This window comes from Rhinatrema bivittatum, chromosome 5, assembly GCF_901001135.1.
Source record: "Rhinatrema bivittatum chromosome 5, aRhiBiv1.1, whole genome shotgun sequence".
Classification (NCBI taxonomy): Eukaryota; Metazoa; Chordata; class Amphibia; order Gymnophiona; family Rhinatrematidae; genus Rhinatrema; species Rhinatrema bivittatum.
In genome coordinates this window covers 349,654,617-349,668,684 of record NC_042619.1, presented here as the reverse complement: position 1 = coordinate 349,668,684, position 14,068 = coordinate 349,654,617, and the positions used below count along the sequence as shown (strand labels likewise).

General features: G+C 40.8%; 1 protein-coding gene across 4 annotated transcripts in view; it reads right to left on the bottom strand.

Moving 5' to 3' along the window:
* Window positions 1-373: 373 nt before the first annotated feature.
* GEMIN8 (gem nuclear organelle associated protein 8) overlaps window positions 374-14,068 on the bottom strand; it is a 55,562-nt gene continuing 41,867 nt past the window's right edge. For all 4 annotated transcript variants that reach the window (XM_029604557.1, XM_029604558.1, XM_029604555.1 and 1 more), the window contains one exon: window positions 374-3,067. In XM_029604557.1, the coding sequence (XP_029460417.1) occupies window positions 2,814-3,067 (254 nt within the window). In that variant the 3' untranslated portion in view covers window positions 374-2,813. The remainder of the gene's footprint in view (window positions 3,068-14,068) is intronic.

The following is a 14,068-nucleotide window of genomic DNA, read 5'->3' as shown; positions in this document are numbered from 1 at the left end:
CACACATTTGGCAACTTGTAAAACTTTGGTACGCTCTGTGACTCGGATCACGACTATTTAACCCCGGCACAAAGAGAATTTGTCATTGTACTGCCGGGACAGATTTTAAAAAGTGACAGTAGAACTTCACACTTTGGCAAATATCTTAGAAAAACAAGGGACAGGATCGATACCTGCCTTGTCAGATAACATCTCTCCACTTTGCCTGACCATTTCTCTTATATATAAGAGTCTTAAATCTGCCTTGCTATTAGACTTTCACCGACACTTGCCCTTATTTATTCACATGGTATAAATTAAGCTCATCGTTTTGGGAAAAAATACATAGACTTGGGAACCAGAGGGGATAAATTAAGCCAAGACACATACGAGATGAGGCAATGTGCAGCACTGCTGCTTTACGTTAATTCTGGTTTATTAGATAAAATATGATTTGGGAAAGACATGGATTAGGGCTGCCCCGCACATTGCATTACTGAAATACAATCTTACTTTTCAAACTAAGGATCTTGCAAAACCCATGCCAAACAGTTTTCATCTGCACTGCATCAAAAATCTAGTAATTAACCTTCTGAAAGATAAAACTGAAGCACTGTAAGGATAAGCATGTCTTACAGTTTGGAAGGGGACAACTATTCTCCCAACGCATTTGAAAATAATTAGTTATCTCATATCACAATCTTAGATGGTGGTCTCAGGAGTAACTATGCTGCTTTACTTCCGGTCCTAGATTTTGCATATTTCATTGAAGAAAAAAAAAGGTTACACTTCACTTCAACTCGCACAAAAACCAATTGGATCCGTGCGTTGGTGGTGATTAAGGTACAGCCCAGCAGGGCCCTGGAGACCTAGGAGGCTGGATGTTTGGGCAGTAGCCGAGTTGGTTTTGGCAGCTGTTTAGATCATTGCAAAGCTTAAAGTTCAGATGCCAGCTGTGGTTGAGGAAATGGTGGGGGGTGTTGGATTCCACGTGGAATCTGGTTCCCTACTGTCCTGGGTAGATTTTAACACTTTCTATACCGACCTTCATGGTAGAGACCATATCAGGTCTCTACCATGAAGATAAGCATAGAAATGAGGAAGAAAGCCACAACTTACGTGGATAAGGAGTCATGATAGACACGGGGTAAGGCAAGCTTCTACAGTTGGTAACTATGATATATTTTTGCAGAGTGGTACAGCTGGATGGGACAGCGGGTCATTTATTGTATTACACTGCGGGAAATTTCAAAGGCCATTTACTCATGTGCATGGCTATTTGCACAGGTAAAATGGGTCTCTCAAAGCTTTACACAGGTAAAACTACATGTTATTTCAGAACACGTGCACAATTACCCATATTCTCAAGGAGGCATCCCTGGGACAGGCAAAACGCACGTAGTTTTGCATTTTCAAATCCATGGATAAAAATACCCGTGGACTATACACTTGCCCACAAGACTGAAAACTGTCCCCTATGTGTTACTATGGGGGGGTGTTTTTTAGTTTAGAAACAATTAGTAGCTCACACCGAGCCCCTGATACACGCATTTGGTTTAGAATACTGTCTTTATATCACCTGGCACAGTTTTTGACTCTACAGCTGTCAGCATATGCTTTTTGGATGTGTGAATTAAGGTGTCCAATGGATATTTCAAAGTCATGAGCATATGCACATTTCTGAAGAGTGGCATAGAGTACTCCTGTCCAGTGAAAAACAGCGGAGAGAGAGCCAAGGGAACTCCTATCAATCAGCATCGTGCCCCATCTTTGCTCCTGAGGATATGAACATGGCTGTGTCCACATTTCAATGGACAGGATTCCTCTGTACCTGGCAGTAACTTCAAATATTAAAAAAATAAAAAAGGGACAAGGAGCATCAGCATCATCTGCTGTTCTAAGACAAAGCACTAAATATTCTGGGGCCGTATTTCTGAAATCAGACTACAGAGCTGCACAAGGGAGTCTCCATTCTTTGCTTGCCAATCACACAACTTCACCGGTCTTCCTATCTGGACAGTGTCCCCGAGTCACAGGCACGTCTACTTAATAAGAAAAAAAGGAAATAGCAGATCCTAGGTTACTACTCTTGGGCGCTGACAAACGTATCATTGCTCGGACTATACAGATCAAGGGAATCACACATTTGGTAAGGTCCTTTTGTTAAGAGAGGGAAACCAGCAAACTATCAACTAAAGCAAAATCTATCAATATCGATCTAGGGCTGTATTCCCAAAACAAATGTTACTTTTTAAAAAGAGATTTCACACACAAAAATGTTTTTTTTTTTTCCTGTGCTTTGCAGCGCTGCACGCTGCCGTGTGGAGGGTCCCTGGGATGGTTCCCAGATCGGGTCTTCCACCCCCATGGGGGCCGGCTGGGGGCCAGGGATGCAGCAAAAGCCTCATTCACGACTCTTGGAAGGGTGGGGGAAAGGGTAGCGTGAGTCAGAGTCCACGCTACAGGGTTTTCAGAAGGAGCCCCGGGGTGCATGGCTCTCAGCTAAAATGACTGCGGGTGCAGCGAGCATACTAGGAACAGCGGGAGGGGGAGGGAACAGCCCAGCACTGGTTCTAATTAAGCCGGAAATAAAAGGAAAAAGTACTAGGCCCGATAAGCTAATACAGAAAGAATAGAAAACAAGTCTGAAAGATCATTTCCCCCCCCCAAACTGAAACAAATAGCTCAGCTTTCCCAACAAATTCAGAATGGCCCCAGGAACCTCTCTGGGGTACAGCCTAAAGAAGCAAAATAAGGGCCGGCATGGTTTGTTTATGATTCGGTACGTGGCAAGCTGCAGCCTGGAAGGGTCACGGCCCGGAGCCCCCAGTGCTTCACAGTTTCATGGGGATCACGGGCCAGTATTTTGGCTGCTTCCTGTCACAGTTCCTATCGAAGTTCAGCTGCATGGCCGTCTCCATCGCTTGGATTTTGGCAGCATCTTCGCCGTACAGCTTCCTCATTTCGGCCCCTCTCCTCTCCCCAGGTCTTTCCGTGGGGGGCTGCATTGTCCGCCCTTGGGCCACGTGCAGATCGTGGTCGGCTTCCACGTACACATCACGCTCCGCTTCCAGCTCTTGCTGTTTGCCTGAAGAAAGCACAGAAAGGCTTTGATTAAGTTGGTCAAAAAAAAAAAAAAAATGAAGAAATACAAGCACCGTTCTTACTGCTCTCGCTGACTTTAATGGGGCTTAAGATAAGCCTAAGTTAGTGCATTCACTAATGATTACAACAGAAAACGTTTATGCAATAATAGATTGTTTTGGGATTTGTTTTCCTTTTTTATTTATTTTTTTTTTTTTTAAAGCTTTGTCATTTATTATATATGTTTCATTGTAATCTGCTATGGCTCAGATACTGGATAAAGTGGCATGCAAGCACCTTTTATACTATTCAAGAGAAATCACTTATTGAGCAGCTTAGCGTGCTTCAGCCCATTATAATCATTGCTGGTTATGTCTTTCCCCAAATATAATTCTTTTGCTGTAGCCCTCGTGTCCCTTTTGCAGGGACCATTCCCGGGGGCTCTGAGCTTATGTATTACTGTCTGTAGAAGAAGCTTTTGTCATGAGATTGTATCGCTGGTCAGATCTTGAACTGGAGGAATGACTGGGGGGGGGGGGGGGGGGGGGGGGGGGGGGCAATGGTGTTTATCATAAATACTAAAGGCTGCTGTTATAATAAAGATGGAAAGGATGCATGTGTTTCCACAACAGATGGCAAAGAGCTTTACAGATGGATAGTAACACAACAATTAAGCGTAGTTAAGAATTTTGCATGTTTTTAACATGTACTTTTGCACTGCATTAATCGGGTAGGGAGTTATTTTATTGCATCTCCTTACCTCAGCAACATAAAAAGTTTCATGTTAACACCATCGCAAGGCAGTTTATGTGCGCTGACCGCCTGCAAACCACGCAGGCAATTTAACACGGGATAACGTTTGCAACAATGTCAAATGCCCCATGTTCGATTGATACTCGAGTATTATCTTTTTAGTTTCAACAATTTTTTATTGTAGAAATCACCACCACCTGCGGGGCAGGTACTCACTCTGCGGCCCCCACAGGTAGTATCAATGCAAAAAGCAGTCTGCAGTATAAGGAAACGACAAGTCGTGCTTTCCCCTAGTCCCACCCACTTCCCCTGCTTTAAACACGCTTCTCAGTACACAGGCACACGTTTGGCCTTCTATGACAGCAGTAAAAAAAAAAAAAATAAATAAAAAAGGGACAAATAGTCTGATAGTTTAGATGGTAGATTCTGAACCAAGCACTGGAAAATTCTACGGCAAAGCTTCAGAAATTGTTAGTTTATATAATAATGTAGTAGGCAGGATGGAAAAAAGGGGCTATTGGCAGAGGGTGGGATCTCAGGAGTGCAGGGAAGACTGAAGGTGGTGGTGGGGGGAGAGGAGAGATAGAGAGAGACCCTCACTCATTTCCCCTTCCCCAGCTGGCACCGATCCCTTCTCTCTCATACACCCTCCCTTAACCCTTGCATTTCCTCTCTCTCCATTGCACCTGTTTCCTGTTGCTACACTCAGTCACCCCCAAGCACCAATTCCCTCATTCACTTCCCCCCACACCCTTCTGGTCCCCTCACAAGTCCCTCTCTTACCTTCTCTCAGTTGAATCCCACCCTTCTCACTCACCCAGACTCCCCACCCTGTTAATCTGGTTTGGCAGGAAGAGGCGAGTGGCAGTGCTTTCAGGCCTTATCATTCTCCTCTGTTTGAACCGTGCAGTATTGCGAGTCCTATACAGCAGAAGAAGCAGCCTGAAGCACTGCCAGCTCATCTCCTCCTCCTACCATTGGATAAACCGCAGAAATGGGGATGAGCCTCCACTCGTGCTTGATTGACCTGGCCATCCACTGCCTTCTGGACCCTGTCACTGGTCTCCCATGGTTCTGTGGGATATGCAGCAACAGATGAATTTGTGTGGCTCTTGCTGTGGCATCATGGGAGACCAAGGGCCATCCCTTTAATCCAGTTTGAACCAACTTGCGTTCACAGCCACAAGACTTGCAAGACAAATGAGAGTCCTTGATAAGAAGATGGTCCAAGAAAGCAAACCAGTAAACGATCCAAGATGGCTGATAACAAACACAAGAGGTTGAATCTGTGTAAAATGGACTTTTTACACCGATTCAACCTCTTGTGTTTCTTGATAAGAAGACTACATTAAAATGATCTCAGCATAAACAGCTTTAATTCTAGTCATATAGGGCATTGTGACCATTGAGAACAATTCTCATAAAGCAAATGGCCTATTGATGTCAGCTCTGTGAAACAGTCTACTTAGATCTCTATCAAAATCTTCACAATAAAACTGAATTGCTCCTACCACAAATATAAAAGAAACACAATACTATGCATAACTAATATACAGTAAGATATTTTGTACGCAACCTCTTTTTTTTTTTAAAACAAGAGGCCTGATTTAATAGTCAACTGGTTAAAATTTCAGAAGACTGAATGTTCTTCAGGCATCTGATATAGCAAAATCAAAAAACAATGTTTTGCTCTTCATATATGCCCAGGCATTTATGAAGAGCTGCTTCTGCGACAGTTTTCAGGGGTGATAATTCGGATAACTGAACCAAAACAAGGTGAACCCGGAAAATGCAGGTGGCCAGACTGAAAACTGGAGAGTATCAAATTACCTGGACCGGATGGTATACACCCCAAGGTTCTGAAAGAATTTAAAAAAATGAGATTTCACACCTATTACTAGTAGTAATCCATCATTAAAATTGTCCATTGTATCTGAAGACAATGTAACCTCGATATTTAAAAAGGGCTTCAGGGGTGAACCAGGAAACTATAGTGAGCCTCACTTCAGTGCCAGGAAAAATCAATCATGGAAACTATTCTAAAGATCAAAATCACAAAACATTTAGATAGACATGGTTTAATGGGACACAGCCAGCATGGATTTACCCCAAGGGAAGTCTTGCCTCACAAATCCAGTTTTTTGAAGGGATTAGATTTTCAGAATGCATTTGACAAAGTCCCACATGAGAGGCTTCTAAGAAAACTAAAAAGTCATGGGATTAGGAGGTGATGTTCTCCTGTGGATTGCAAGCTGTTAAAGACAGGAAACAGAGAGTGGGATTAAATGGTCAGTTTTCACAGTGGAAAAACGTAAACTGGTGTGTCTCAGGGACCTGTACTTGAACCGGTGCTTTTTAATATTTATTTATTTATTTTAAGTTTTTCTATACCGGCATTCGCGATGAGTATCGCATCATGTCGGTTTACAATTAACAAGTGAAGAGGTAACAAGAGGTCATAAATAACAATAAATAACAAAAATTAAAAAAGGTAGTAGTAAAGTAACAATATACAAGTGAAAGTTAAGGGTTGCAGTTACAATAAAACAGGGTAGTAATAACTTGGAACAGAGAAAAGAAGCTGGGGTTTTTAACTAGATACATATGATACATATATGCATATCAATGCATTTGAGGTAATAACGAATTGCCCTAATCCTGTGGAGTTAATTTCTATGTTAAGGTAAAGTCAGAGTGATTAGTCAAAGACTGATTAAGGTTCAGTTTAGGTCAGGAAATGCTTTCATAAAAAGCCATGTTTTGAGTCTTTTCCTGAAAGTGGGGAGGCAGGGTTCCTGTCGCAAATCTGGTGGGATGAAGTTCCACAGTGATGGTCCTGCGGTGGAGAAAATATATTTATAAATGATCTGGAAAGGGATATGATGAGTGAGGTGAGCAAATATGAAGATGATATCCAAAGTGAGAAAATAATATCTATGTAAAATTATAATATCTATGTTGACAACCATTTGAACGAACCTTTTTGAAAACTCTGTTAAACATCTAAACTTTGTAAACCGTTATGATGGCAAAACCGAACGATATATAAAACGTGACAAATAAATAAATGATACAAAATTATTCAGAGTAGTTAAATCACAAGCAGATTGTGATAAATTGCAGGAAGACCTTGTGAGACTGGAAAATTGGGCATCCAAATGGCAGATGAAATTTAATGTGGATAAGTGCAAGGTGATGCATATAGGGAAAAATAACCCATGCTATAATTACACAATGTTAGGTTCCATATTAGGAGCTACCATCCAGGAAAGAGATCTAGGCATCATAGCGGATAACACATTGAAATTGTTGGCACAATATGCTGTGGCAGTCAAAAAACCTAACAGTATTTGAAGAATTATTAGGGAAAAATGGTGAATAAAATGGAAAATGTCATAATGCCTCTGTATCGCTCCATGGTGAGACTTCCCCCTACTACCCATAACTAATCAAGCTTGATATTTCACTTGGTTGCAGCTCCATCACTGCTCTCTACATTAATGGTGGGGGTGGAAGGGAAATAGAACCAAAGAGCTAAGAGAAACAGATAAGTATGAGAAAAAAATGTGAAGCTTGCTGGGCAGACTGGATGGGCCGTTTGGTCTTCTTCTGCCGTCATTTCTATGTTTCTATGAATATTGTGTACAGTTCTGGTCGACGCATCTCAAAAAAGATATCGTTGTGATGGAGAAGATATAGAGAAGGGCAACCAAAATGATAAAGGGGATGGAACAGCTCCCCTATGAGGAAAGGCTAAAGAGGGTTAGGGCTGTTCAGCTTGGAGAAGAGACGGCTCAGAGGGGATATGGTAGAGATCTTTAAAATCATGAGAGGTCTAGAACGGGTAAATGTGAATCTGTTATTTACACTTTTGGATAACAGAAGGACAAGGGGGCATTCCATGAAGTTAGCAAGTAGCACATTTAAGACTAAATCGGAGAAAATTCTCTCTCACTCAACGCACAATTAAGCTCTGGAATTTGTTGCCAGGGGATGTGGTTAGTGCAGTTAGTGTAGCTGGGTTTAAAAATGTTTGGTTAAGTTCCTGGGGGAGAAGTCCAATAACTGCTATGAATCAAGATGACTTAGGAAATAGCCACTGCTATTACTGGCATCAGTAGCATGGGATCTATTTAATGACTGGGTACTCGCCAGGTATTTGTAACCTAGATTGGTCACTGTTGGAAACAGGATGCACACAGAGCAATCAGTCTGACCCAGTAAGACTACTTTTTATGTTCTTATGAATTTAGTCTGAAATCTGTGGCAATTTTTCAGACAGACTTATGCACATTCATCTGCAATGAAACACAAAACATCTGAAAACCTGAAGCACAGCTGAATACTTTGCCATTCGTATTTTTGGCACATCTGTGGTTTATTTTTAACTAACGGTGCAATGTGTGGAGAAGCCAAATGACAAACAGCCATGCTCACATTCTTGAAATGAATTACAGTACGATCTGGAATTTACATTCAGGCGTCGTCTTCAGTCATGGCAGGGAACATGTGATGTGAGGTTTGCCTTTTTTTCCTCTCTTTACATATCTTTCACTTATACCCCATTTGCTTGCTATGACAAGTAAAAACAAAAATATCAATGGTTAGATATGGTCAATCCCCACATGCCACTCTCCATCCACTGGTACAAAATAAACAGCACACCAGCAGGCAGATCAGGTTCCCTGTTTTCTAGCGCCAATCACTCAACTCCCAGCACAATTTTCTCTCTTCAATCAGCGGCTCTTTTCTTAAGGCAACTTTTTCACTGCATAATTTGTCTTCGTGTGCTTTCATATTCTAGCACATTCTTAGTCCATTTTATAAATCACATTTACTTAGTACTTAGCTATGGGTCTATAGTAAGGTCACATTCACTCTGTGGCATGCTGAGAACATGTCAAGCACGAATCTTTCATCTGTAATTGTTTGACGGTTGTGTAAACACACACCAGTACCAAAAGCGTTTTAAATATTTTAAGTCATCAATTTATGCTTCTTCCTCTTCAGAACTTTATCCTGAACCCTACCCGATTTGTAAGAGACTCCACCAGTAGCAGGGGCAGCAAAGCCCCAAATTCCCTGCTTCTTTCATGCTGCTGCTGTGATAGCCCAGTCTCTAACAAACCGCAGATCATAACAGAGCAGGAGCTCAAAAGTTCTGCGAGTCTACACCACAGAGAAACCGAAGCTGCTAGGACGTGCAAGCCCTCCAAACTCCTCCCCTGTATCTGAATCTGGAGTCACGTAGTACAATGAGATAAATTTAGGGACTAATTGAAGCGTCACATACCTGAGACTATTACCATTTTCTGCTACATGAGTTTAAATACACTGAAAGGAAGGGCATCGGCAAGGGGCACTGTTTCTTGTTCAGGGGTTTGGCAGAGGTCCTACTAATTCGCAATTAATTCTATGTGCAAAGTTTCCAGAAACAAAAACAAGGAGGTCAATATATGAAAGCCAGTTAGATGGGATAACTGAAAAGTTATCCCATCTAACTGGTAAAACCAGCATAATCGAGAAACGTATCCAGCTAAATTCTAGTTATCTGGCTAGAATTTAACCAAATAACTCGAGGATGGGCAGGAGGTGCTTTGAGGAGAAGCAGAGTTAGCCGCATAGATTAATCTGATACTTGGAGTGAGCCGGTTGACTTATGGGGCTAACTCTGGTCATGCCACTGACCTGTCAAAGGTTTGCCGGATAAACATATCCTTGATTTTCAAAAAACCCAGATTACTACAAATTCTAATTTATCAAAAAATGTTGTTTAATTGTTCAACCCTTCTGTGACTCAAAATGAATTCAAGGTAACATTTTTAAATCGAAGACAAATTTTTTAAGAGAGAGTGGTGGTGGTTTCATAAAATTGAATCCAAGGTTCAAACCATCCAGGTTTCCCACATTCTTTTTCTAATCACGAACATACCACCTCCCCCTTATTATTGGTTTTTTAAAAGTATTTTTTCAAAATTCAAAAAATAAAAACCTTAATTCAACGTACTTAAATGTAATTGTTATTATAAAGAAATGGGAATTGTCCACCCTGTAGTGTCTACATAAGCTTAGCAATGCTTCCTTGCATAGAGATAGTTGATTTATGCATAACCATGGTACATTTTGTCACACACAAATTAATAAAGCTTAGCCAAATAGACCCTGTAACATTACTTGATGAAAATTGCTTTGTGAGACTTTTTCCTGTTTAAACAATCAGTGATACTTAGCTGAATAAACGCAGATGAAATTTAGCTGGATAGGACGCTGAAAGAATTACTTGGTAACACTCTTTCCCGACGTGGCCAGGTTATTTATTTATTTATTTATAGATTTTTCTATACCGGGGTACGTAAACAACATCACCTCGGTTTACATACAAACAGTAATTCAGCATTGCGCTTTACAATATAACATGGTAACTTGAGTACAAAAAAAAATATAACATGGTAACGAGTACAAAAAAAAGGTTTCGAAATTGATCCTTCATCAGGGGTAACGGCTCACCAAATAATCAAAAATGTCTCTGTTTTCTCTCGGAACTATATTGAAAGCTTCATGTATACAGCTTTGTCAAATATATGCTCACTCCCCCAGTGCCGCAATCAACTTCTTTCAAAATGGCGGACAACCAGCGTCCTATCCAGCTAAATATCACTTCTACTTTGATTGTTTAAACAACGGGAGAAAGTCTCACGAAGCAATTTCCATCAAGTAATGTTATAGGGTCTATTTGGCTAAGCTTTATTAATTTGTGTATGACAAAATGTACCATGGTTATGCATAAATCAACTATCTCTATACAAGGAAGCATTGCTAAGCTTATGTAGACACTATAGTGTGGACAATTCCCATTTCTTTATAACAATAATTGAATTAAGTTTTATTTTTTGAATTTTGAAAAAAAAAAAAACCAACCCCAACAATAAGGGGGAGGTGGTATGTTCGTGATTAGAAAAAGAATGTGGGAAACCTGGATGGTTTGAACCTTTGATTCAATTTTATGAAACCACCACCACTCTTAAAAAATTTTTCTTCGATTAAAAATGTTACCTTGAATTCATTTTGAGTCACAGAAGGGTTGAACAATTAAACATATTTTTTGATAAATTAGAATTTGTAGGGGAACAAGATGGCGTCCTGATCGGGTGCATGGAAGAGAGCTGCTCTAACTCGTATTCAATTTCCTAACAATGTCTCCGAAAAGAAAGGGTAAGGTGAGGGTTTTTCCCTCTATACCTACCCAGTTTACAGAGCAAGCTCTAATAACGTCCTTCCTCGCCCAGGGAGCTGTACACATCGAGGCGGCGAATCCCGCTGTGAAAACACCGGGAGGAGAGGCGATTTCACCTGGGACCGAGGTTTCCCTCAGCCCCCCCGACATACGTCCACCGGCAGCCAGAGGAACTTCGACCCCGGACGCTCAGCAACCGACGCGGACCGATGAGGTCACAGCTGAAGGAGTGCTGGGAGAAGCGACGGAGAGCTTCGAAGAATCAGGAAGTGGAGAAAATTCAGCGAGGGGAGAGATTTCAGCCCAAGCTGAATCTGCAATGCCATCTGCAATCTCCGAACCGACCCTCACAACAACTGGGACACCTGAACCCCTGGTAAGGCCAACGGTCGTTACCCTTGAAAATTTATGGGAACTCTCTGCGGGGTTAACACTGGCGGTACGAGACTGTAATGCTAAATTGGATACTTTTGCTTCTCAAATTAATACTAAAATTCTGGCTCAGGATAATACCTTGACACAGCTTCAGACGGCGGTGGGAAAAGTAGACACTGAAATTTCAAAAATTAAAGAATTTAACATGGCTACCATCCAAGACAGAGCGGCCCTCTCTAGAAGACTAGAACTGTTGGAAAACTGGAATCGTCGTCTAAATTTAAGACTTATTAATTATCCTAGAGTCATGGGGGAAATGCCTATTTCTACTTTAAAAAGATAATTTGCCGAGGTTCTCTTATTACCTGAAAATCAATTTCCTTTAATAAACAAAGCATATTTCATATTACAGAACCATTCAAATCAACAGGCAGTACCCCCCATGGACTTGCAGAACCTCACAGATTTTCTTGAATCTTCAGCCATTGAGATTATAGATTTTTCGACTTTTTTAGTTTCCTTAATAATGGAACAAGATGTTAGTAGGTTAATGATTGCATATTTCAAGAATTTAAATACATTGTTTCATGGCAAGAAGGTTCGAATGTTTCCGGATATTTCTAAGATAACCCAGGAACGACGGAAAGGCTTCTTGAGTATGAGGCAGGATGTGATTTCCTTAGGGGCTACTTTCCTGCTTAGATATCCGTGCAAATGCATTATTAAAAGAGAAGCAAATACTTTCATTTTTTTTTTCCCCAGAACAGCTAAGGCTATATTTAGATTCTCACACCCCCTCAGGGAGCACTGTATTTTCAGGGGAATAAAGGAGAAACAGCCCCCATTTCAGGTTAAGTCCTATTAAATTTATGAGTTATTATTTCCTAATGTACTCCTTGAAAGTTGTCCCCCTCAACCATATATAAAATGAGATTTGGTTACTACATTAGAAATTTAATTTTTGGGTATTGAATTATCGTTGTGATATGATTTCATGCTAATGTAAAGTAACATGTTTCCTTTACACTTTATGATACATTGTATTATAAAAATGAATAAATAATTAAAAAAAAAATAAAAAAAAAAATTAGAATTTGTAGTAATGTGCGTTTTTTTGAAACAAGTATTTTTAGTGGTTTTTGTTCTTTGGGATAAACATATCCGGCTAAGTTTAAGATAGGCAGGTACATTCAGTGGGACAACCATGCCTCTGAATACACTCTGTTAACCTGATATGTTTATGTGGTTAACTAGCCAAGCTGCTCAGTGGCTGAATATTGCTCCCAATCTGTTTAAGGAACATCCTTGGAAAGACCTGCATGATCAATAAATGATGTACCACTGGAAAACAGATTTTAATGTTCCAGCATCTACCGTATTTGTTAGGGGCATAAGCTGTTTCAGAAAGAATATCTGAACAAATATTTGTAAACTTAACTTGGCACTTGATGTTGAGACGTTAAAATGATTTTGCAGTCAGGAGGAGAGCAGGGCCAGCCAGGTGGCTGAACAGCAGGGCAGATGCTGGGTTCCATCCTTGAGATGGGTCTTATGACCCCCAGAGCCTGGAAACAGCATTCACAACTTCTGGGAAAAGGAGTCTGTTACTGCCCAATGGTGATACCGAGTGGCTGGATTCAGAGCCCATGATTAAGGGGTTCTGGAAGGAGCCTTGGCGCATGCTCCCCTGGCAGCAGACTAAATTAAGGGGAGAGGATACAATATATGGGAAAGCAATCCAAGGGTAGTTGCAACTGAAGGCTTAGGATGCCAGATTCTAGCCCTGGTTTCAATTAAGCTGGAGGCCCAAAGGAACAGAAGGAAACTTCCAGTCAAAAAAAACAAACAAACCCTTAGAGAAACCGGCATGAGCTCCACAATAAAAAAAAACAAACTGTAGCCTAGCAAATTTAGGAGCTTCCTAACCATCCCAATACTACTTGCTATTCAGCCTGCAGAACTGAGTTTCCTCTTGCCAGATGAGCACTCAGGCTGTCCTGGGATATATACGGTAAGTCACCTTATAGAATTAGAGACAGCTTACGACTACGGAAAGGTTTCCTAATAAGAAAGCATTGAGGAGCAATAGGTGAAGGTAATGTATCCCAGAACAGCCCAGACCTAAGGAGTAATATATTTGTACCAAAAGCACAGAGCACACAATCAGACAAGCTATGCACAGAAACAAATACACTGTCCAAAGGGAAAACACATCTGCCTACAGTTTGTAAAATGCTTGCTTCAGTTCAAGTTTGTAAAACAAATAGTACAAACAAACATATTTATAGACATACAGTATAAATCCTAGACTACAGCAGGAATGTAAATGCTGAAAATAGCAGAGACTCAAACTGCAAAAAAATGATCCAAAAATTGGAGAGAAGTATATGCCAGCACAGGAGGGGCACAGTGGCAGGATAGTCCCAAAATGCAAAAATTACCTCCAGTACCTGAATGTAAACCTATGTGATATCTCAGATTGAATGTCGGAATATAAAAATAAAATAAATAAATGTAATAAAGACAAAAAACCCACAGAACTAGTGGCAGCACAGAAAAGAGAAGTAGCAGAAGCTAAAGCTCAGAAGCATTCATCCTTGCTTCCATTTAGCACTGGCAAACGAGGGAATCCAAAACTGAACC